General features: G+C 48.0%; 2 protein-coding genes across 2 annotated transcripts in view; one reads left to right on the top strand and one right to left on the bottom strand.

Annotated features, from left to right (window-relative positions):
- The window catches only part of LOC135549443 (cell adhesion molecule 2-like), a 1,019,298-nt gene that overhangs the window by 941,032 nt on the left and 52,736 nt on the right, over positions 1-25,530 (top strand). The window lies entirely within an intron of this gene.
- On the bottom strand, positions 5,067-14,517 carry kpna7 (karyopherin alpha 7 (importin alpha 8)). Its single transcript, XM_064982534.1, has 13 exons — positions 14,422-14,517; positions 14,042-14,182; positions 13,037-13,122; positions 12,510-12,678; positions 11,435-11,534; positions 11,273-11,355; positions 10,662-10,748; positions 10,408-10,584; positions 7,736-7,792; positions 7,172-7,348; positions 5,680-5,862; positions 5,395-5,541; positions 5,067-5,158 (listed from the first exon to the last, which is right to left on the bottom strand). Exons 1-13 carry the CDS (start codon positions 14,485-14,487, stop codon positions 5,072-5,074), a joined length of 1,560 nt encoding a protein of 519 aa, XP_064838606.1. The 5' UTR covers positions 14,488-14,517; the 3' UTR covers positions 5,067-5,071.

The raw sequence follows: 25,530 nt of genomic DNA, 5'->3' as shown, positions 1-25,530 counted from the left end.
TAATCCAACTACCACGGTTTGTTCAACGTTACTCCCTTCTTCCACTCTTCTCACCGCTGTCAGATAAGAGACAAGCTGGACAGCCCTTATTCTCAACGCCTCTGGATGGGAGAGGTCAGCCAGAGTCAGCCAGCCTGTCATCTAGCAACTCAGTCAACCAGCCAGAATGTTCCATTAGCGGGAAAACACCATTATCATCAGTGACCACAAACCTAATGATGTAGGTAATGCTTTTATCATAAAAAGGTGTGTTTTTATGGTGAACATTATCTTCCCCAAACTTGAAACTCACATGCTGCTTTTGTATGTAGTTAGGCTCTACACCTGTTGTAAAGCGGATTAATGTGCTTCGTTTTAAGAAGTTATTTGGCCACTTCAGTTGTGATACTAACCTTATTAAAACATATAGGACTATGGGCTAGACTACATGAGGTGTGATACTAACCTTGTTAAAACATATAGGACTATGGGCTAGACTACATGAGGTGTGATACTAACCTTATGACTATGGGCTAGACTACATGAGGTGTGATAACCTTATTAAAACATATAGGCCTATGGGCTAGACTACATGAGGTGTGATACTAACCTTATTAAAACATATAGGCCTATGGGCTAGACTACATGAGGTGTGATACTAACCTTATTAAAACATATAGGACTATGGGCTAGACTACATGAGGTGTGATACTAACCTTATTAAAACATATAGGCCTATGGGCTAGACTACATGAGGTGTGATACTAACCTTATAGGACTATGGGCTAGACTACATGAGGTGTGATACTAACCTTATAGGACTATGGACTAGACGACATGAGGTGTGATACTAACCTTATAGGACTATGGGATAGACTACATGAGGTGTGATACTAACCTTATTAAAACATATAGGACTATGGACTAGACTACATGAGGTGTGATACTAACCTTATAGGACTATGGACTAGACTACATGAGGTGTGATACTAACCTTATTAAAACATATAGGACTATGGACTAGACTACATGAGGTGTGATACTAACCTTATAGGACTATGGACTAGACTACATGAGGTGTGATACTAACCTTATAGGACTATGGACTAGACTACATGAGGTGTGATACTAACCTTATAGGACTATGGGCTAGACTACATGAGGTGTGATACTAACCTTATAGGACTATGGACTAGACTACATGAGGTGTGATACTAACCTTATAGGACCATGGACTAGACTACATGAGGTGTGATACTAACCTTATTAAAACATATAGGACTATGGGCTAGACTACATGAGGTGTGATACTAACCTTATAGGACTATGGGCTAGACTACATGAGGTGTGATACTAACCTTATAGGACTATGGGCTAGACTACATGAGGTGTGATACTAACCTTATTAAAACATATAGGCCTATGGGCTAGGCTACATGAGGTGTGATACTAACCTTATGACTATGGGCTAGACTACATGAGGTGTGATAACCTTATTAAAACATATAGGCCTATGGGCTAGACTACATGAGGTGTGATACTAACCTTATTAAAACATATAGGCCTATGGGCTAGACTACATGAGGTGTGATACTAACCTTATTAAAACATATAGGACTATGGGCTAGACTACATGAGGTGTGATACTAACCTTATTAAAACATATAGGCCTATGGGCTAGACTACATGAGGTGTGATACTAACCTTATAGGACTATGGGCTAGACTACATGAGGTGTGATACTAACCTTATAGGACTATGGGCTAGACTACATGAGGTGTGATACTAACCTTATAGGACTATGGGCTAGACTACATGAGGTGTGATACTAACCTTATAGGACTATGGACTAGACTACATGAGGTGTGATACTAACCTTATAGGACTATGGGCTAGACTACATGAGGTGTGATACTAACCTTATAGGACTATGGGCTAGACTACATGAGGTGTGATACTAACCTTATAGGACTATGGACTAGACTACATGAGGTGTGATACTAACCTTATTAAAACATATAGGACTATGGACTAGACTACATGAGGTGTGATACTAACCTTATAGGACTATGGACTAGGCTAAATGAGGTGTGATACTAACCTTATTAAAACATATAGGACTATGGACTAGACTACATGAGGTGTGATACTAACCTTATAGGACTATGGACTAGACTACATGAGGTGTGATACTAACCTTATAGGACTATGGGCTAGACTACATGAGGTGTGATACTAACCTTATAGGACTATGGGCTAGACTACATGAGGTGTGATACTAACCTTATAGGACTATGGACTAGACTACATGAGGTGTGATACTAACCTTATAGGACTATGGACTAGACTACATGAGGTGTGATACTAACCTTATTAAAACATATAGGACTATGGGCTAGACTACATGAGGTGTGATACTAACCTTATAGGACTATGGGCTAGACTACATGAGGTGTGATACTAACCTTATTAAAACATATAGGACTATGGGCTAGACTACATGAGGTGTGATACTAACCTTATAGGACTATGGACTAGACTACATGAGGTGTGATACTAACCTTATAGGACTATGGACTAGACTACATGAGGTGTGATACTAACCTTATAGGACTATGAACTAGACTACATGAGGTGTGATACTAACCTTATAGGACTATGGGCTAGACTACATGAGGTGTGATACTAACCTTATTAAAACATATAGGACTATGGGCTAGACTACATGAGGTGTGATACTAACCTTATAGGACTATGGGCTAGACTACATGAGGTGTGATACTAACCTTATAGGACTATGGGCTAGACTACATGAGGTGTGATACTAACCTTATTAAAACATATAGGACTATGGGCTAGACTACATGAGGTGTGATACTAACCTTATAGGACTATGGACTAGACGACATGAGGTGTGATACTAACCTTATAGGACTATGGGATAGACTACATGAGGTGTGATACTAACCTTATTAAAACATATAGGCCTATGGGCTAGGCTACATGAGGTGTGATACTAACCTTATAGGACTATGGGCTAGACTACATGAGGTGTGATACTAACCTTATAGGACTATGGGCTAGACTACATGAGGTGTGATACTAACCTTATTAAAACATATAGGACTATGGGCTAGACTACATGAGGTGTGATACTAACCTTATTAAAACATATAGGACTATGGGCTAGACTACATGAGGTGTGATACTAACCTTATTAAAACATATAGGACTATGGGCTAGACTACATGAGGTGTGATACTAACCTTATTAAAACATATAGGACTATGGGCTAGACTACATGAGGTGTGATACTAACCTTATTAAAACATATAGGACTATGGGCTAGACTATAATGACTGGCTCTGATGAGGACCGCCACAGGAAAGGAAGACGCAGAGTTACCTCTGCTGCAGAGGATAAGTTCATTAGAGTTACCAGCCTCAGAAATTGCAGCCCAAATAAATGCTTCACAGAAGTCAAGTAACAGACACACCTCAACATCAACTGTTCAGAGGAGACTGTGTGAATCAGGCCTTCATGGTTGAATTGCTGCAAAGAAACCACTACTATTAAAAACAAGGCTGTAACAAAATGTGGAAAAAGGGGTCTGAATTTGATTTGATTTGAAAAGGCATTTCGCTACACTCGCATTAACATCTGCTAACCATGTGTATGTGACAAATAAAATTTGATTTTGAATACTTTAAGGTACTAACTTCGGTTTTTAGAAAGAAAAGCTTGGGTCACTCAAAAATACACATCCAGGTTTAGCTTTAATGAACCCCTCAAAACGATAATTAAGAACTCCTTGATCGTGCTTTGCAGTATTCTCCAAGGCCATGAGCTAGCCAGGGTGTCTGTATAAAAACACCCAACTTCCACCTCATCTGAACATTAAGGACAACGGTTTGTTAGCCATCTATGGCTCAGTTCTCATCCATATAAAACGATGTTCCATCTAATGCAGGCGAGCCAATTCAGCCCGCGAGTGTGGAACTAGATGCCCATTATAATTTACCTACACAGTAAATGGCATCTCCTTTCTGGCCTGCAAATTGCTTTTGAACAAATTGTAACGCAAAATGTGGCCCTGGAGCCAAAATTGCCTGCCCCTGATGTGAGGTTGGGAAATGACAGAATAAATGCCATCTTGGTCATACTCACTAAGCACCAAACAGAACGTAAAATGGACTCCCAGAAACAGTTGGTTTGAGAACCTTGCTGACGCATCAATACAGCCGATGTTTACGGTCAATAATTCCCCTACGTTCCTTTGGAAGAATAGAAGCTTTCAAGATGTTCCATGATTGGTAGATTTGAAGACCATTGCTTTTGTTAGAGATTAAATTCCGAATTGACCAACAAGTTTCAGGAACTGTGCCAATAGTTCTAAGGACCAGTGAGACAGTAGCCCGTCACCATGTTTTAACCATTAACAGTCAGAGATCTGTTCCAGTGAAATGTGACGGCGTGGTGTTCAGGGTTACTGCTTTAAAACGGGAAAGCAAGTCAGCTCACTTGAACATTAATTTGAAACAGCCTGTAGGGAATGGTGTGCCATAACCAAAGTAGCTCAATAGTATTCAAATGGGATTGTGCAAGAGATCATGCAACAGGGTATGATTAAAGTTGGGAGGGGGTTGTGCCACTCAAAAGCTCAGGGGGTGCATGCTACATTTATTGAAGGGAGCATCTGATTTCTCACCTAGTAGGGGCACGAGTCAACCGGCCGTTGTTACTGGCCCAACTCTTAAACTAAATTAACCAAGATAGAAACGCTCCAACTATGTTTACTTGCCAGATAAGTGGCTTTTGAGAGATCAAGGTTTAGTTACAGAAGTCAATAACGCCTGACAATGTGCTACATTTGGTATGAAAGAGCACCGTGTGCTGCCTGAAATAGCCCCGTGTGCTGCCTGAAATAGCCCCCCCCCCCCAGATGGGTATGAATCTGATACCACCCTAGTAAACAATGACACATTACAGTGGCGTTGATAAACTTGTCAGCTGGCCCAGAGGTGCAAAAAATATATTTATTCCATATTCCAAAACCATGTTGCACTTTAACACTGGACATCCTGTAGGATTATTAAAACCGGAAGGTCTTCTGCACTTCCTGGGTCTTGAAGGCAAAGGTTGTGTCGGTGGCTTCAGTCTGCAGACCCTCGGCCTCCTCCTGGGGCAAGATGTTAGACCTGATCAATTAGATTTTAAACTACAAATTGTAAATACAATGAGATTGTTCTCGGGCTCTGTCTGAAGTGTAGAAGCAGTCAACTCAATGAATTCTCAAGCAAAAGCTAATTGGAGGAAGAGTAGCATTGCACTGAGGGTGGAGGACATGAGGGATCAAGGACTTGACTGTTTCAACACCTTTCAGACAGTGACTACTTCCAGGTGATATTTACTGACATCAGTGAAGAACTTCTCTATGAGCGCCTGGGCAGTACGGTACACGGTGTCATTCTCATGGTTCTGCAGCATCTCGATCTTATCCAGGCCTCCCAACTCCTCAACCAGTAGACACAGCTTATCAGTCTCACCCATCTTCTCTGCTGCCTGGAACAAGAGGGGATGAGAGAACATAATGAGGTTTTACAAGGTAGCTCCTCAAACAGACTGCTTCTCCGCTGCCTGGGAGAGAAAGCGGGTCACCCCCTAAACTTTAAAAGTAGCAGCAATGACTAGGTATCTCACCATGAAGAGGTTGTTGATGGCGTCCAATATGACGAGGATGGTCTTGGAGTCTTTGACAGTCAGTAGGTTGAGGATGGCCTCCAAGCCTCCTGATTGGACCAGTTGGATAACTTGCTCCACAGTGCCCCCGCTGGTGAAGTTAGTTATGGCCCACACTGCCTCCCGCTGAGTCTTAAAGTCCCCCTGGGAAGACACCAGATATAGGGGATTAGACTGGGGTGGTTAGTTGTGACCCACACTGCATCAGTCACTGAGATACGGGGTAAGTGCTTACGCCCTTTACAGTAAAGTTGAGTCCATCAAATTGCCACCTGTGAGCGCATCTAATGTGGAGCGAGTGGTGTTTAACATTACATAGCGGTATCCTTCTGTACAAGTCCAAGTCCGAGTAGATCTACAGCTACAGTACCGCAACCTAGCCAGCTTCACATTCCAGGGTTCATCAGTACCGCGACCTAGCCAGCTTCACCAGCACCGCGACCTAGCCAGCTTCACATTCCAGGGTTCACCAGTACCGCGACCTAGCCAGCTTCACATTCCAGGGTTCATCAGTACCGCGACCTAGCCAGCTTCACCAGCACCGCGACCTAGCCAGCTTCACCAGTACCGCGACCTAGCCAGCTTTACATTCCAGGGTTCATCAGTACCGCGACCTAGCCAGCTTCACCTTCCAGGGTTCATCAGTACTACGATGTGGCTATTGCCTCCCGTAGGTTGTAACTGCACGTCCCACAAGGCTAGTCGAATGCTGAACTCATTGAGACAATGCTGAAACATCAAAACTAAAGTGAGGCTTTTAGAAGTTAGTCTATTACAGATTGTTAATGCAGACTTGAGCTTATGAATGGACAAACCTCCCACCGATACATTTTATTATGTCCTACAAAAGTGTTAGTGTGCATGAGGCTTTAAAACATTGTATTTGAACTACTTTCACAAAAAGCAATTCAATATTTTTTGTCATCAAATGAAAGCGATGATAAGTCTTTGAAGGGAATCGGATTTATTTGGTCCTCAGCTAGACTCAGACACTTCATTCAGGGTAAGTGGAGTGAAGGATTCGTTGCCATAGACATGTACCTGGCTAAAGGGCAGCCACATTTGTATGACCGTTTATGCCGTGTTGAACTCAGCCAGCGAACTTAGACCTGCTTCGTAGGACACCTCTGGTCTATAAGTGCAGGCAGTAGACTAGTGGTTCCCAACCCTCTCCTCCAGGACCCCCAGCCAGCCGTTCCAGAACTAGCTCATCTGAAACAACTTGTCAACTAATCATCAAGCCCTTGATTAAGGTGTTCTAGTTCAGGGCTACAAATACATTGTAACATCTGGGGGTTCCAAAGGAGAAGTTTGAAGAAGCACAGGTGAGTCGCTGCTGTATCAGTGTGCAGGTGTAGTGAGGTGTACCAACGTTGTGTAGCAGGTCAATAAGTGGGGGGCAGCAGGTGAGACGCTGCTGTATCAGTGTGCAGGTGTAGTGAGGTGTACCAACGTTGTGTAGCAGGTCAATAAGTGGGGGCAGCAGGCCACAGGTGAGCAGTTGTTGTATCTGTTGAGCGGGACCAGCAGCGATGTTAGATACAGCCCAGGTTGCCTCCTTCTGAACGCTGGGTTTGCTGTGTCTCATTAAACGAGGCAGGACAGACAGCACCCCTGCGTCGATGGCCACCTGACAGGAATATAATTATTAAAGTCAAAGTTCAAATCAAGGTAGTTCAGTAACCTCGCACCAATGGATCAAAACATGCTAATGAACTACAATACAACTGGACAAAGCTTTGTCATCATAGTGTAGTAGCCAGCTAAATGTAATTACATTCTCATCAAGGGAAATATTCATTAACTGCTAAAGCTTACAGGCAACCATAAAATCACTGGCTAAGTGCCGTGAAATGTGTTTTTACAGGGTCAGCCAGAGTACAGCACCCTGGAACAGGTTTGTGTCAAGTGCCTTGGTCAAGGTCACAGACAAAACCGGTTCCAAGAGCCGAGGAGATGAACAGCAACTACAGGTCAAACACTAACGGCTAAAGTGTATCAGTCCATAGTTAGTCACCTGAGTCTGGATGTCTGAGCCACTCACTATGTTCCCTATGGAGCGCAGAGCTGGAGTCTGGAGAGCGAGAGAGAAGCTGGAGTTAGTTTAGAACACCACAGGCCATCAGATGTGGTGTTTAGTGGCCACAGCGAGCCCTGGGTCAGTCCCACCCCCCCACACAGCGAGCCCTGGGTCAGTCCCCCACCCCCCCACACAGCGAGCCCTGGGTCAGTCCCCACCCCCCCGCAGCGAGCCCTGGGTCAGTCCCACCCCCCCCAGCGAGCCCTGGGTCAGTCCCACCCCCCGCAGCGAGCCCTGGGTCAGTCCCTCACCCCCAGCGAGCCCTGGGTCAGTCCCACCCCCACACAGCGAGCCCTGGGTCAGTCCCCCAAACACAGCGAGCCCTGGGTCAGTCCCCCACCCCCGCAGCGAGCCCTGGGTCAGTCCCACCCCCGCAGCGAGCCCTGGGTCAGTCCCTCACCCCCGCAGCGAGCCCTGGGTCAGTCCCACCCCCACACAGCGAGCCCTGGGTCAGTCCCACCCCCACACAGCGAGCCCTGGGTCAGTCCCTCACCCCCGCAGCGAGCCCTGGGTCAGTCCCTCACCCCCGCAGCGAGCCCTGGGTCAGTCCCACCCCCACACAGCGAGCCCTGGGTCAGTCCCTCACCCCCGCAGCGAGCCCTGGGTCAGTCCCACCCCCACACAGCGAGCCCTGGGTCAGTCCCACCCCCCCCAGCGAGCCCTGGGTCAGTCCCACCCCCCGCAGCGAGCCCTGGGTCAGTCCCACCCCCGCAGCGAGCCCTGGGTCAGTCCTCACCCCCCCGCAGCGAGCCCTGGGTCAGTCCCACCCCCGCAGCGAGCCCTGGGTCAGTCCCTCACCCCCGCAGCGAGCCCTGGGTCAGTCCCTCACCCCCGCAGCGAGCCCTGGGTCAGTCCCACCCCCGCAGCGAGCCCTGGGTCAGTCCCACCCCCGCAGCGAGCCCTGGGTCAGTCCCACCCCCCGCAGCGAGCCCTGGGTCAGTCCCTCACCCCCGCAGCGAGCCCTGGGTCAGTCCCTCACCCCCGCAGCGAGCCCTGGGTCAGTCCCTCACCCCCGCAGCGAGCCCTGGGTCAGTCCCTCACCCCCCGCAGCGAGCCCTGGGTCAGTCCTCACCCCCCCGCAGCGAGCCCTGGGTCAGTCCCTCACCCCCGCAGCGAGCCCTGGGTCAGTCCCTCACCCCCCCGCAGCGAGCCCTGGGTCAGTCCCTCACCCCCTCAGCGAGCCCTGGGTCAGTCCCTCACCCCCCCGCAGCGAGCCCTGGGTCAGTCCCTCACCCCCGCAGCGAGCCCTGGGTCAGTCCCTCACCCCCGCAGCGAGCCCTGGGTCAGTCCCTCACCCCCCCGCAGCGAGCCCTGGGTCAGTCCTCACCCCCCGCAGCGAGCCCTGGGTCAGTCCCTCACCCCCGCAGCGAGCCCTGGGTCAGTCCCTCACCCCCCCGCAGCGAGCCCTGGGTCAGTCCCTCACCCCCTCACCCGCCCCCGCAGCGAGCCCTGGGTCAGTCCCTCACCCCCCCGCCCCCGCAGCGAGCCCTGGGTCAGTCCCACCCCCGCAGCGAGCCCTGGGTCAGTCCCACCCCCGCAGCGAGCCCTGGGTCAGTCCCACCCCCCCGCAGCGAGCCCTGGGTCAGTCCCTCACCCCCCGCAGCGAGCCCTGGGTCAGTCCCTCACCCCCGCAGCGAGCCCTGGGTCAGTCCCTCACCCCCCCCAGCGAGCCCTGGGTCAGTCCCTCACCCCCGCAGCGAGCCCTGGGTCAGTCCCTCACCCCCCCGCAGCGAGCCCTGGGTCAGTCCCTCACCCCCGCAGCGAGCCCTGGGTCAGTCCCTCACCCCCCCCGCAGCGAGCCCTGGGTCAGTCCCTCACCCCCTCACCCGCCCCCGCAGCGAGCCCTGGGTCAGTCCCTCACCCCCCCGCCCCCGCAGCGAGCCCTGGGTCAGTCCCACCCCCGCAGCGAGCCCTGGGTCAGTCCCACCCCCCGCAGCGAGCCCTGGGTCAGTCCCACCCCCCCGCAGCGAGCCCTGGGTCAGTCCCACCCCCCCCGCAGCGAGCCCTGGGTCAGTCCCTCACCCCCGCAGCGAGCCCTGGGTCAGTCCCTCACCCCCGCAGCGAGCCCTGGGTCAGTCCCACCCCCGCAGCGAGCCCTGGGTCAGTCCCTCACCCCCGCAGCGAGCCCTGGGTCAGTCCCCACCCCCGCAGCGAGCCCTGGGTCAGTCCCTCACCCCCCCCGCAGCGAGCCCTGGGTCAGTCCCTCACCCCCTCACCCGCCCCCGCAGCGAGCCCTGGGTCAGTCCCTCACCCCCGCCCCCGCAGCGAGCCCTGGGTCAGTCCCACCCCCCCGCAGCGAGCCCTGGGTCAGTCCCACCCCCCCGCAGCGAGCCCTGGGTCAGTCCCACCCCCCGCAGCGAGCCCTGGGTCAGTCCCACCCCCCCGCAGCGAGCCCTGGGTCAGTCCCACCCCCGCAGCGAGCCCTGGGTCAGTCCCACCTCCCCCGCAGCGAGCCCTGGGTCAGTCCCACCCCCCGCAGCGAGCCCTGGGTCAGTCCCACCCCCCGCAGCGAGCCCTGGGTCAGTCCCACCCCCGCAGCGAGCCCTGGGTCAGTCCCTCTGACTGTAAAGGAGAACTAGTCTTTTAAAGACAACCAGAACTTTATTTACCACCACAGTGAGCGCCTCAAAGCCCATGAGGGACACCAGACGGGGGACAATACCGGTCTGGACCACAATATCGATACGGTCGTTGGCACCATCAGTCAGGTAGGAGACGGCCCAGCATGCATCACTCAAGATATCCTGATCACTCAGGTGGAGGAGCTGAATCAGAGAAGGCAGCACCTGGGGGAGGAAGTGCACACTTCTAGATGAGGAGGTAGAGAACTGAGTGCAACATAGTGTGTGTTTGTGGAGGTTACCTGTTGGACAGCAGATAGGGGAGGGAAGGGGTTCTTGTTTCTACAGAGGTTAGACAGGGTCCATGTCAAGTTACGAAGGTACCCCACCTGGAGAGGAGAGAGGAATTGTAAGCAGTTCAGGAAACTGAAAATGGGGACCATATTCTATAATTTAGGGTAGGAACAGAATGTATAAGTCAGTAATGTAACAGAACATGGAATAAGTCAAGGGGTCTGACTACTTTCAATACAATATTTCCACAGGCTTAATTCAGCACTGGGCATCTTATGACATGCATTAAAGCCAAGCCTCCTCCACCCTCAGCTGCATCTTGCCCCCTACTCGTCTGGCCAAAGCATGAACAGTCTATTTTACTAGGCAAGTCAGTTAATAAATTCTTATTTTCAATGACAGTAAATAGCTTGCCCACTCCATAGAAAAGCTGCATGAGCCACACTAATTGTGAAATCTTAAAGTTTGAGTCAGAAGAAATTAAGAATTGTATTTTACGGGTCAGAACAGAAGGAAAACAATTTGTTAAGGAACAGAATGTAAAATTGGTTCAAACATGGCAGGTGACAAAGGTGCCAAACCATAACATTAAGGACCCTACAGGTGTACGGGAACTTACAGGTGTGTCTGGGGTGATTCTAGACAGCAGAGCAGGGATCACGTTACATTCTATCAGAGTATCTCGATACGCTGGCCCATCACCTGAAAACAGGAAACGTTTTTAACACGTAGGCTTTTGTTCAAGCCCAGTGGACCTCATGTTTCCTGGGCTCGGTGTTACCTGCTATGTTGCCCAGGGCCCAGACAGCTTGCTCACTGATGTGCAACATGGGGGATGCCAGCAGAGATATGAAAGCTGGGACTGCACCATGCTCTACCACCTGTAGAGGGAGACATTACACCAGTCAACTACAGCCAGGCCAATCAAAGGCTACATCACATGGGCCAAATACAACAGGTGTAGTAAATGTTTACTTACAAGCCCTAAACAATGCAGTTTAAAAGGCTGGCACCACTTGTGCCACATTAGTGCCATCTAGAGGTTTTTGAGCAGTGCAACAGTTTGGAAAGAGATGTGTGTGTGATATACACACTGAAAACAAACGTGACCAAGTTAATTCATAAGGAAATCAATTGGAAAGGTATTATGCCCTATTCTATGGATTTCACATGATTGGACAGAGGCCCAGCCAATCAGAGTGTTTCCCACCCCCCACAAAAGCACTTTCGCTAGATAGTACTCCGTTTCATCTGTCGGGGTGGCTGTCTCAGACTATCCCCCGGTGAAGCAGTCCTGGGCTGCCACGTCTACATGTGTCTGCCAATGAAGCCGGTTGGACATACTGCCAAATTCTCTAAAACGACATTGAGCGGCTTATAGTAGAGAAATTAATCTTCAATTCTCTGGCAACAGCTCTGGTTGACATTCCTGCAGTCAGCATGCCAATTGCACTCACCTCAACTTGAGACATGTGGCATTGTGTTGTGACAAACGGTACATGTTAGTGGCCTTTTGTCCCCCAGCACAAGGTGCACCTGTAATGATCATGCTGATTAAACAGCTACTTGATAAACCATCCACCTGGCAGGTGTGGCATATGTTGCCAAAGGAGAAATGCTCACTAACAGGTGTTAATTTTGTGCACAAAGTTTGAGAAATAAGCTGGAAGACTTCTAGGATTTTATTTCAGCTCATGAAACCAAAACTTTACATGTTGCGTTTATATTTTTTGTTCAGTCTGGTACGCTTTCACCACCGAGAGGGACTCACCAGGTTAGCCGAGCCCCAGCTATCCGAGTGACTCCACAGTGTACCTGAAGCAATGGTGAAAGCCCAGGGCTGTGTGTGTGCGCACCTGTTGTGTGTGCCAGGAGGTCCCCGAGGCGATGTTGGTTAGAGCCCAGGCGGCTTCAAACTGCAGACTGGGGTCATCATCCCTTCCCAGGAACTCAACAAATCTGGATAGCAGCCCTGCCTCCACAATCTCCTTTAGAGGGGGGTTACACTCACGGGACAGCAGCTTCCTACAGGGGGGGGGGGGAATGAGTTACCCTCGTCCCTGCAGGTCTCGTCAACCTAGTCCTGTAATTAATGCATTCAGTGGTGCAACCGACTAGGTACCCCTCTTCCCCACAGCCATTGACTGTTTCTAATACATCAATGTTAACGGTGCAATGTTATCTTGGACATGATTATGACCCCATCTTCAAACCAACTGAATGGTCTAAATCGAGATGCACAGCAGAGACTTATCAAAACAGTTGTGAGAGATGAGCCAAAGTGTCAACCAGAAGAGGTCATGCAGGTCAGTTGGTAAGCGCTGCTAGTAACACCAAAGTTAGGGTCAATTACCTAAAGAACCAACTCAGTGCTGGACCTTACCTGGCAGCCTGACATCCTCTGGTCTGTCTCTCCTTGCAGTCACTGTTCACATGACCAACAACCTCCTCGATGGTCATCATAGTCACCTGGAGACAAAGCATGACAACCATACTATTCTACAGGAATAGCCCTGCAGAGGTGGAGTCATTTCCTTTTAATTCAGGGTCAATTTCAATTCAGTAAACTGACATTCAAATAAAGACTCCCCACAATACTCTTGACATGTGGTTTAGGAATTTGAGGTTACTTCCTGAATTGATCAACCTTGACCAGATCTGCTTCCCAAATGGCACCCTAGTCTCTACTATAGTGGACTTTTAACCAGGGTCCATAGAGGCTAAAGTTGTAAACCATGTACAGAAGGGTGTTATTTGGGATGCTGTTGGCTTATCAAATGTGAAAGTCAGTCACCTGGAGGTGCCAAGACAACTTATATTATAAACTGGGTGATTCGAGCCCTGAATGCTGAAAGCCATGGTATATCAGACCATATAAAAATAAAAAAAAGGGGGCATGACAGCATGTATTTTTACTGCTTTAATTAGGTTGGTACCCAGTTTAATAGCAAGGCGCTTCGGAGGTTTGTGGTATATGGCCAATATACCACAGCTAAGGGCTGTGTCCAGGCACTCCGCATAACATCCCTTAGCCATGGTTTGATTGGAGGCCACAAATATGACTTGACTAGCGATTACTTTAAGGTACAGTTTGCCATCAAGCCATGAATTGGATTCCTCAGACGTTTCAGCACGTGCACAAACACCATTCAAGTCATAGGTCAATTAACATCACACAATGTCCAAAAATGGTCAAATCCTCTAATACCAATCCCGTCACTTGAAAGGGTTTGGTACTCCACTTGTTGATAAAACGTTAAATGTGGAGACAAATTATGGATAGCCGGGGTCACACTTTGTCCATAGACTTCATAGCCTGGGTAAAATGAATAGTCATTGTAATTTGGGAGAACAATCCCTTTACTGTAACAACTCGTCAAATATGTACCTCGTGGTTGTCGGTGTTCAACTCCGGTGACTGGACCGCATCCTCCGGTAGAGTGGTAATGTTCCTCCTCTTGAGGAAGTTTTCGTTCTTCGCGGCTTTACGCAGCTCTACGCACTCCGCGATCCGCCGCTCACGGAGCTTCTACAGACAAAAATATATTGATATCAGGCTACAATCAGGGTTTTTTTAACTCGTCAAATTCTCTGAAAATCGTTACGATTGAAGGCTATACGTGCTGTCATCCAGTAATGGAGTTGGAGGGGGGAAACGATCCAAAACCGAAGTGTGGAAAAAGAACGCAGAACAAAAACCAAAGGGAAGGACCTTCAACTAACTCGACAGTATGGAGAATCAAAGTCTAGGCTACGGAGCTGACTTACCGACGGCTCTTTTCCCTTGTTCTTGAACTTGCTCAGACGGTCATCGGTAGCACTCGTGGTGGGCATGTTGACCGTTTAGACGAACAAAGTTCTCTCTTTGAGGCACAACAGCCGAATGCCTCCTGTCGGGTTGTCAGGAGTTTAAATACATCTTCAGAAGGATGACAGGTGCATCTCCATACTGGTGATTTAGAGTGACGCTCCTCCTAATTTTTTTCCCCCGTCAATCCAATGGTGCGCTTGATTGAGCTCGCCTGTGGCACCGGTGGACAAAGATCCCGCTTGAAAACCAATGGAATGCCCCATTAGTGCACAACCCGGTCCATATCAAACACATACATTGTGTGAAACGGTGTCTTTTTCTTATATTTACAAACTCAATACTCTGTTTTAAGTATTTCATAAACCTACTCTATATATTACTAGTCAAACGCAGTGTTAAAGGTCCAGTACAGTCAAAATGCTGTTTTTCCTGTGTTTTGCATCATATTGTACAACAGTTGATTAAACTAATGCTGTAAAAGTGTGACCAATTTTGATCTGTGTTATGTTCTGATACAGTGCCTTCAGAAGTATTCACACCCCTTTTCCACATGTTATAGCTTGAATTAAACAATTAGATGTCGTGTCACTGATCTACACACAAAGTTATTATTCCCAAAAAAAATGTTGTCATAAAAAACGTAACACTGAAATGTCTTGAGTCAATAAGTATTCAACCCCTTTGTTATGGCCTCAATAAGTTCAGGAGTAAACACATGCTCAACAAATCGCATGAGAAATTGAATGTGTGGGGTGCAGATTCAACTACAAAGACCAAGGAGGTTTTTCAATGCCTCGCCAAGAACCAATTGGTAGAGGTATAAAAATGCAAAATAGCAGACGTTGAATATCCCTTTGAGCATGGTGAAGTTAATAATTAGGCTTTGCGTGGTGTATGAATACACCCCGTCACTACAAAGATACAGGCGACCTTCCTAACGAAGTAGCCGGAGAGGAAGGAAACTGCTAAGGGAGGCCAATGGTGATTTGTGACTCGTTTCAGGAATCTATGTCGCGCAACACTACTTTACAGGAGACACATTTGAATGTAAACATGCATTTTTTGGCAGAAATGACTTCTGGTACATGTGAACTTTCATGTGCCTTAATATCAAACTTTTATGCCATCTGTCAATACTAATACAATTGTTAAATTACGAGCCTAGTTGGTTTAGCCACAGAAAAATACAGTAACCTTCCTGCTAGCCATGATTGGCTGAGATAATGAGTGGGTTGGACATGCCAAGAGATGAGTTTGGATTGGTCTGCCATGTAGCTTCTGTCTGTAATATGAGCTGGTCAGTACGTGTAGGTAATCCTTTCAAACGCAGCTGTTTTGAGACATATCACATAGCAGAACTGCATAAGTGTTGTTCGCCCAATTTTTCATTTTTTGATTTGTTAAAAAAGTTTGAAATATCCAATAAATGTCGTTCCACTTCATGATTGTGTCCCACTTGTTGTTGATTCTTCACAAAAAAATAAAGTTTTATATCTTTATGTTTGAAGCCTGAAATGTGGCAAAAGGTCGCAAAGTTCAAGGGGGCCGAATACTTTCGTAAGGCACTGTATTATACGTTTCAAATTTAGTCAGAAAGTCATTTTCATTGCGAGTTAAAGCATACTGTTAGCTAGCTAATCTTAGCTGGCTGGCACGCTAACTAACGTTAATCATGTGATCTGTGTAGTAATATTATTCATATCTCAGAGCTATTTGCACTATTTATGGCCTAATGTTATCTAGCTTGCTAACATTGAACTTAGCTAGCTAATAGTTGGTTAGCTTTAGCTACCTGTAGATTCATGCAGGCTGGTAATGTTATGAGTTCCGATTATGGTTCATTGTTTAAACAAAATAAACAAAATACCCTACTATGTCTAAACAAAATACCCTACTATGGAAGTAACAATTTCTCTGTACCGTGTTCACCTTCTGTATCATGTGCATGTGACAAATAAACATACCATTTATTATATATAGTTTATCTTTTATATTCTTTTATATTTATATATGTGTTTATCAGACACAGTACTGTGAAGAACAACATGACCAAAGTCAGATTCTGAAATACTGTTAGGCCAGTGTAGCCGAAGTGAAATGGCTCGTTAGCGGTGGTGTGCGCTAGTGGCGTTTCAATCGGTGACGTCACTTGCTCTGAGACCTTGAAGTAGTGGTTCCCCTTGCTCTGCAAGGGCCGTGGCTTTTGTGGAGTGATGGGTAACGATTCTTCTTGGGTGACTGTTGTTGATGTGTGCAGAGGGTCCCTGGTTCGCGCCCAGGTCGGGGCGAGGGGACGGACGTAAAGTCTATACTGTTACACCAACGAGACAGTGTCCAAGCTCTAAAATTCACCCTGATTTTGTTTCGTCACTCACAATTTTAAGCTATTTTCTGTAATTGGCTCACCATTAACTTGTAAATATTGATCTTGTTGTGAGATTATTTTCCTGTAACAATGTATACAAATTAGCTAAAGTGAAGACGTTGTCAGCTATATGAGTTGGTCATTATTTGAACTGGCCAGCCAGCTAACTTTTTCGGGCTAGGGGGCAGTATTTTCACGTTCGGATGGAAAGCGTACCCAAAGTAAACTGCCTGCTACTCAGGCCAAGAAGCTAGGATATGCATATCATTAGTAGATTAGGATAGAAAACACTCTGAAGTTTCTAAAACTGTTTGAATGATGTCTGTGAGTATAACAGAACTTATTTGGCAGGCGAAACCCCGAGGCCAAACCATCCAGGAATTGTTTTGGGGGAGTCACTCTCTTTTTTCATTCAAGGCAGTTGCTTGCAGTTCCTATTGCTTCCAATGGATGTCAATAGTCTTTAGAAAATGGTTGATGTTTTTCCTTTGAGAAATGGAAGAAGTGTAATGAAAAGGGTAATGAAGAGCCCTGTTCAGAACGAGGGTAGAGGGAAGTGTAATGTAGTAGTATAAATCCCCCAGCACAGTCCCCGCAGCCGGACAACTTTCTCATGGCTTCTGGAGGGAAATGCTGTAGGAATGCTCAACCGGTGTCGCTCATTCAGCTGACAGTAACGTTCAACCTGTTTTCCCCATTAAGCAGCGAGTTGGAGTCAAAGGCCGAGCCTTCTCTGGTCTCCTCCTCCCGTTACGTGGTCTGAGGCAGAGCCTTCTCTGGTCTCCTCCAGTTACGGGGTCTGAGGTGCCGAGTCTTCTCTGGTCTCCTCCTCCCGTTACGGGGTCTGAGGTGCCGAGCCTTCTCTGGTCTCCTCCTCCCGTTACGGGGTCTGAGGCCGAGCCTTCTCTGGTCTCCTCCTCCCGTTACGGGGTCTGAGGCCGAGCCTTCTCTGGTCTCCTCCTCCCGTTACGGGGTCTGAGGCCGAGCCTTCTCTGGGCTCCTCCTCCCGTTACGGGGTCTGAGACCGAGCCTTTTCTGGTCTCTACTCCTCCCGTTACGGGGTCTGAGGTGCCGAGCCTTCTCTGGTCTCTACTCCTCCCGTTACGGGGTCTGAGGCCGAGCCTTCTCTGGGCTCTACTCCTCCCGTTACGGGGTCTGAGGCCGAGCCTTCTCTGGTCTCTACTCCTCCCGTTACGGGGTCTGAGGCCGAGCCTTCTCTGGTCTCCTCCTCCCGTTACGGGGTCTGAGGTGCCGAGCCTTCTCTGGTCTCTCCTCCTCCCGTTACGGGGTCTGAGGCCGAGACTTCTCTGGTCTCCTCCTCCCGTTACGGGGTCTGAGGCCGAGCCTTCTCTGGTCTCTACTCCTCCCGTTACGGGGTCTGAGGGTGCCGAGCCTTCTCTGGTCTCCTCCTCCCCTCCCCGTTACGGGGTCTGAGGTGCCGAGCCTTCTCTGGTCTCTCCTCCTCCCGTTACGGGGTCTGAGGCCGAGTCTTCTCTGGTCTCCTCCTCCCGTTACGGGGTCTGAGGTGCTCTACTCCTCCCGTTAGGGGTCTTCTCTGGTCTCTACTCCTCCCGTTACGGGGTCTGAGGCCGAGCCTTCTCTGGTCTCTCCTCCTCCCGTTACGGGGTCTGAGGCCGAGTCTTCTCTGGTCTCTACTCCTCCCGTTACGGGGTCTGAGGTGCCGAGCCTTCTCTGGTCTCTCCTCCTCCCATTACGGGGTCTGAGGCCGAGTCTTCTCTGGTCTCCTCCTTCCGTTACGGGGTCTGAGGCCGAGCCTTCTCTGGTCTCTACTCCTCCCGTTACGGGGTCTGAGGTGCCGAGCCTTCTCTGGTCTCCTCCTCCCGTTACGGGTCTGAGGTGCCGAGCCTTCTCTGGTCTCCTCCTCCCGTTACGGGGTCTGAGGCCGAGCCTTCTCTGGTCTCCTCCTCCCGTTACGGGGTCTGAGGTGCCTTCTCTGGTCTTCTCCCGTGGTCTCTGCCGACTTCTCTCCCTCCTCCCGTTACGGGGTCTGAGGCCGAGCCTTCTCTGGTCTCTCCTCCTCCCATTACGGGGTCTGAGGTGCCGAGCCTTCTCTGGTCTCTACTCCTCCCGTTACGGGGTCTGAGGCCGAGCCTTCTCTGGTCTCTACTCCTCCTGTTACGGGGTCTGAGGCCGAGCCTTCTCTGGTCTCTCTCCTCCTGTTACTCTGAGGTGCTCCCATTACGGGGTCTGAGGCCGAGCCTTCTCTGGTCTCCTCCTCCCGTTACGGGGTCTAAGGTGCCGAGCCTTCTCTGGTCTCTCCACCTCCCGTTACGGGGTCTGAGGCCGAGTCTTCTCTGGTCTCCTCCTCCCGTTACGGGGTCTAAGGTGCCGATCCTTCTCTGGTCTCTCCTCCTCCCGTTACGGGGTCTGGTGCCGAGGGTCTCCTCCTCCTCCCGTTAAGGGGTCTGCCGAGCCTTCTCTGGTCTCCTCCTCCTGTTACGGGGTCTGAGGTGCCGAGCCTTCTCTCTCCTCCTCCCGTTACGGGGTCTGAGGCCGGTCTCTCTCTCTCTCCCCTCTCCGTTACGGGGTCTGAGGCCGAGTCTTCTCTGGTCTCTACTCCTCCCGTTACGGGGTCTGAGGTGGTCCGAGCCTTCTCTGGTCTCTCCACCTCCCTTCTCTGGTTCTCCTCCTCCCATTACGGGGTCTGAGGCCGAGTCTTCTCTGGTCTCCTCCTCCCCACGTTACGGGGTCTGAGGCCGAGCCTTCTCTGGTCTCTACTCCTCCCGTTATGGGGTCTGAGGTGCCGAGCCTTCTCTGGTCTCCTCCTCCTGTTACGGGGTCTGAGGTGCGGGGTCTCTCCTCCTCCCGTTACGGGGTCTGAGGCCTTCTCTGGTCTCTCCTCCTCCCGTTACGGGGTCTGAGGCCTCTACTCCTCCCGAGGGGTCTTCTCTCTGGTCTCCTCCTCCTGTTACTCCTCCTGGTCTCTCCTCCTCCCGTTACGGGGTTCTCTGGTCTCTAGGTGGGGTCTGAGGTCTTCTCTGGTCTCTACTCCTCCCGTTACGGGGTCTGAGGTGCCGAAGCCTCCCACCATTAGCTCTGACAAATTGAAAACTCTCGTCATTGGCAACTCCATTACCCGTAGTATTAGACTTGAAACGAATCATCCAGCGATCATACACTGTTTACCGGGGGGCAGGGCTACCGACGTTAAGGCTAATCTGAAGATGGTGCTGGCTAAAGCTAAAACCGGCGAGTGTAGAGAATATAGAGATATTGTCATCCACGTCGGCACCAACGATGTTAGGATGAAACAGTCAGAGGTCACCAAGCGCAGCATAGCTTCAGCGTGTAAATCAGCTAGAAAGATTTGTCGGCATCGAATAATTGTCTCTGGCCCCCTCCCAGTTAGGGGGAGTGATGAGCTCGACAGCAGAGTGTCACAACTCAATCGCTGGTTGAAAACTGTTTTCTGCCCCTCCCAAAAGATAGAATTTGTAGATAATTGGCCCTCTTTCTGGGACTCACCCACAAACAGGACCAAGCCTGGCCTGTTGAAGAGTGACGGACTCCATCCAGGCTGGAGGGTGCTCTCAGCTTCACAATGAGATAGGGTGCAGGCCAGGCAGCAGGCTGTTAGCCAGCCTGCTAGCTTAGCACAGTCAGTGTAGTCAGCTCAGCTATCCCCATTTAGACTGTGTCTGTTCCTCGATCTAGGTTGGGCAAAACTAAACATGGCGGTGTTCACCTTAGCAATCTCACTAGGATAAAGACCGCCTCCATTCCTGTCATTATTGAAAGAGATTGTGATACCTCACATCTCAAAATAGGGCTACTTAATGTTAGATCCCTTACTTCCAAGGCAGTTATAGTCAATGAACTAATCACTGATCATAATCTTGATGTGATTGGCCTGACTGAATCATGGCTTAAGCCTGATGAATTTACTGTGTTAAATGAGGCCTCACCTCCTGGCTACACTCGTGACCATATCCCTCGAGAATCCTGCAAAGGCGGAGGTGTTGCTAACATTTAAGACAGCAAATTTCAGTTTACAAAAAAAAAACATTTTCGTCTTTTGAGCATCTAGTCATGAAGTCTATGCAGCCTACTCAATCAATTTTTATAGCTACTATTTACAGGCTTCCTGGGCCATATACAGCAGATCATGAAAGATAATGTTCTAATTTTTGGTGACTTTAATATTCACATGGAAAGTCCACAGACACACTCCAAAAGGCTTTCGGAGCCATAATCTACAGGGTTTTGTCCAACATGTCTCTGGCCCTACTTTCATATCCTGGACATCCAACATGTCTCTGGACCTACTCACTACCACAGTCATACTCCGGACCTAGTCCTGTGGAATACATATTGTGGATCTTAATGTTTTTTTCTTAATGTTTTTCCTCATAATCCTGAACTATCTGACCACCATTTTATTATGTTTGCAATCGCAACAAAATGCAAGTCTTCTGGCTATCTTGGAAAGACAGTACCATGCCGTGTCGAAGAGCCCTCACTGCTGCTACACCAAACCGGAAGTCTTCTGATTAGCTTGGAAAGACAGTACCGTGGGTTATTGAAGAGCCCTCAGTGCTGCTCGATCATCCTATTTTTCAAACTTAATTGAGGAGAATAAGAACAATCCAAAATGTATTTTTGATGCTGTCGCAAAGCTAACTAAAAAGCAGCATTCTCCAAGAGAGGATGCCTTGCACTTCAGCAGTGCAAATTGATCATTAGAGTGCAAATTGACCTTAGTTGTCCTGGTCTGCATCAACCTCGGGGGAGACACTCAAGTGTTTTAGTACTATATCTCTTGACACATTGATGAAAATAGTCTTGGCCTCTAAACCTTCAAGCTGCATACTGGACCATATTCTAACTAATCTACTAAAGAGCTGCTTCTTGTGCTTGGCCCTCCTATGTTGAACATAATAAATGGCTCTCTATCCACCGGATGTGTACCAAACTCACTAAAAGTGGCAATAATAAAGCCTCTCTTGAAAAAGCCAAACCTTGACCCAGAAAATATAAAAAACTATCGGCCTATATCGAATCTACCATTCCTCTCAACATTTTTAAAATAAAGCTGTTGCGCGGCAACTCACTGCCTTCCTGAAGACAAACAATGTCTTTCAGTCTGGTTTTAGACCCCATCATAGCACTGCGACTGCACTCGTGAAGGTGGTAAATGACCTTTTAATGGTGTCAGACTGAGGCTCTGCATTTGTCCTTGTCCTCCTAGACCTTAGTGCTGTTTTGACACCACATTCTTTTGGAGAGATTGGAAACCCAAATTAGTCTACACGGACAAGTTCTGGCCTGGTTTCGATCTTATCTGTCGTAAAGATATCAGTTTGTCTTTGTGGATGGTTTGTCCTCTGACAAATCAACTGTACATTTCGGTGTTCCTCAAGGTTCTGTTTAGGACCGCTATTGTTTTCAATATATTTTTCCTCTTGGTGATGTCATTCAGAAATAGAATTTTAACTTTCACTGATATGCGGACGATACACAGCTGTACATTTCGATGAAACAAGGTGAAGCCCCAAAATTGCCCAACCTGGAAGTCTGTGTTTCAGACATAAGGAAGTGAATGGTGGCAATTATTTTACTTTTAAACTCGTATAAAAACAGAGATGCTAGTTCTAGGTCCCAAGAAACAAATAGATCCTCTGTTGGATCTGACAATTAATCTTAATGGTTGTACAGTCGTATCAAATAAAAATGTGAAGGACCTTGGCGTTACTCTGGACCCTGATCTCTGTTTATTTTTCTTTCATTTTCCAATTAAGAACATTCAAAACAAAAGTGAAAGGATATTAGACAACAAGAATTATATATCCATACATACAATAAGACAACGATAGGACAAAGTGACAGTGACAGACGAGCGTAACAACAAAAAATCTATATATATATATATAATTATATATATAAACATACAATAAGACAACGATAGGACAAAGTCACAGTAACAAAAAGCGTAACAAATAAATCATTATAATTATAATTATATATCCATACATACAATAAGAAAAGAAAAAGAGACATTGGATCACCTGCCGTAGGCTACATATTATACATTACATGTGAGGATTATATATAGATTCAATCAATGAGATGTGTGGGGAGATTCTCCATATAGTCAATAAAAGGTTGCCAAATTCTGTGAAATGTCTTTAACTTATTCCTCAAGCAGTAAGTGATTTTCTCCAAAGGGATACAACTATTAACTTCCGAAAGCCACATTGCGACTGGCAGGGAGGAATCCAATTTCCATTTCAAGGCAGTACATTACTTGGCAATCGCTTGCAATATTTCTGTTAGCTTTATAGTATGGCTTTGCCTGAGATTGGTGTTAGTAAAGTTGCCCAGTAGACAGACCTCCGGGTCTAAAGGGAATGCAACCCGTGAGTTGAGGATATGGTATCGCAGACCCCCTGCCAGAAACCGTGTAGTTTTGAACACTGCCAAGTGGAATGGAGGAATGTTCCTTCATCTGAGCCACATCTAAAACATAGGGAGGAGATATCTGGGTTGAACTTGTGCAGTCTAGATGGGGTGATATAGAGCTGATGGAGGAAATTAAACTGGATCAGTCTGTATCTGGAGTTCAATGTGGATGTAACCCCATCCCTGCATAGGTCACTCCATAGATCCTCATCAAGATCAATACCCAGATCTTTCTCCCATCTAAGTCGGGGTTTATCTAGCCCAGGCAGTGTTAGTCCTGACATAAGAACTCCTCCTCGTAACAATGTTCCAGAAGAGTGATCCCCTTATCAGACCAGGGTCTAAAGCTACTATTCTGGAAAAACATAGGGATCAATCTATTGTTCCATAAAGGGGTTTTAGGGGAAAGGAATCCCCTCGTCCGAACAGCTCATGCAGTTTGCACCATGCCAGGACAGAATGTATGATTAAAGGGTTGTCTGTGATGGTTTTTATAGATTTTCTGTCCCATTTGTAAAACAATTCTGCCCCAGTGTCATCATTTACCTCAAGCTTTTCAATGTTCAAACATGAGGGAGAGGGACCATTGTCAAACCTCTGAGCCAGAAAACTAGACTGTGCAGCCCAGTAGTACATTCTAAAATGGGGGAGGTTTAAGCCCCCTTGACTGTAATCAAGGGTCAGTTTATCCAGGCCAACACTAGGGGTTTTGCCGTGCCAGATAAACCGTCTGGTCAGCTTGTCGAGAGAGGAAAAAAATGCTGCGGGAACAGGGATAGGGAGAGATTGAAACATATATAGAAATCTGGGCAGGACATTCATTTTAATTACATTGATTCTACCCAGTAGAGTGAGAGGTAAGTCCACCCATTTACAAAGGTCAACCTCCACCTTTTGCAACAAACCGGCCAGATTGAGTTTATAGAGGTTGTTCAGATTACCATCCACCATTATGCCCAAATATGAGACCATCTAAAAGGAAACTTGTGCTTGATGGTATGATGGTCAAAGACAGACAACGGTAAGATTTCGCTTTTATCAAAATTGACCTTATATCCAGAGAAAGAACTATAACATTGTAGTAGGATCTGCAAGTGAGAGAGAGTGTTCTGGGTTTGTTAGAAATAAGATAAGGTTGTCAGCAAAGAGTGATCATTTATGGGTATGGGGGCCCACCTCAAAGCCATGTATGTCAGTGCACGTTCTAATAGCCTCAGCCAACGGTTCGATGGCGAGGGCAAAGAGGTGGGGGCTAATTGGGCAACCTTGTCTGTTCCCCCTATAAAGAGGGAAAGAGGAGGAAGTAATCCAATTTGTAGCAATCCTAGCTTTAGGAGATTTGTAGAGTGATTTTATAAAATTTACAAACACGGTACCTAAACCGAAATTTTCCAAGACGCGAAAGAGGTATGGCCATTCAACCATAGCAAAGGCCTTTTCAGCGTCGAGGGAGACTGCGACACTAGGTATTTTGTTTTTGTTAGCAAGGTGAATTATATCAAAGAACCTTCAGAGATTATTGGAGGACAGTCTATTAATTATGAAGCCAGTCTGATCTGGGTTGACCAACAGGGGAAGACATGACTCAGTCTCTTAGATAGCATCTTGGTGACCAGTTTACAATCTGTGTTAAGGAGAGATTGGTCTATAGACATTTAAGTTTACATTTAAGTCATTTAGCAGACGCTCTTATCCAGAGCGACTTACAAATTGGTGAATTCACCTTCTGACATCCAGTGGAACAGCCACTTTACAATAGTGCATCTAAATCATTAAGGGGGGGGGTGAGAAGGATTACTTATCCTATCCTAGGTATTCCTTGAAGAGGTGGGGTTTCAGGTGTCTCCGGAAGGTGGTGATTGACTCCGCTGTCCTGGCGTCGTGAGGGAGTTTGTTCCACCATTGGGGGGCCAGAGCAGCGAACAGTTTTGACTGGGCTGAGCGGGAACTGTACTTCCTCAATGGTAGGGAGCGAGCAGGCCAGAGGTGGATGAACGCAGTGCCCTTGCTTGGGTGTAGGGCCTGATCAGAGCCTGGAGGTACTGCGGTGCCGTTCCCCTCACAGCTCCGTAGGCAAGCACCATGGTCTTGTAGCGGATGCGAGCTTCAACTGGAAGCCAGTGGAGAGAGCGGAGGAGCGGGGTGACGTGAGAGAACTTGGGAAGGTTGAACACCAGACGGGCTGCGGCGTTCTGGATGAGTTGTAGGGGTTTAATGGCACAGGCAGGGAGCCCAGCCAACAGCGAGTTGCAGTAATCCAGACGGGAGATGACAAGTGCCT

This window comes from Oncorhynchus masou, chromosome 12 (genome assembly GCF_036934945.1).
Source record: "Oncorhynchus masou masou isolate Uvic2021 chromosome 12, UVic_Omas_1.1, whole genome shotgun sequence".
NCBI classification, from domain to species: Eukaryota; Metazoa; Chordata; class Actinopteri; order Salmoniformes; family Salmonidae; genus Oncorhynchus; species Oncorhynchus masou.
The sequence above is the reverse complement of the archived record's forward strand: the minus strand, read 5'-3'. Positions and strand labels throughout refer to the sequence as shown.

Bases quoted from the DNA above. Each gene is read 5' to 3' on its own strand.
- kpna7 (XM_064982534.1), bottom strand. From the start codon at position 14,487: ATGCCCACCACGAGTGCTACCGATGACCGTCTGAGCAAGTTCAAGAAC. The intron at 13,123-14,041 runs GTACATATTTGA...CTTTGTCTCCAG, and splicing joins TGAACACCGACAACCACGAG to GTGACTATGATGACCATCGA. The intron at 11,356-11,434 runs GTAACACCGAGC...TCCTGTTTTCAG, and splicing joins GGCCCTGGGCAACATAGCAG to GTGATGGGCCAGCGTATCGA.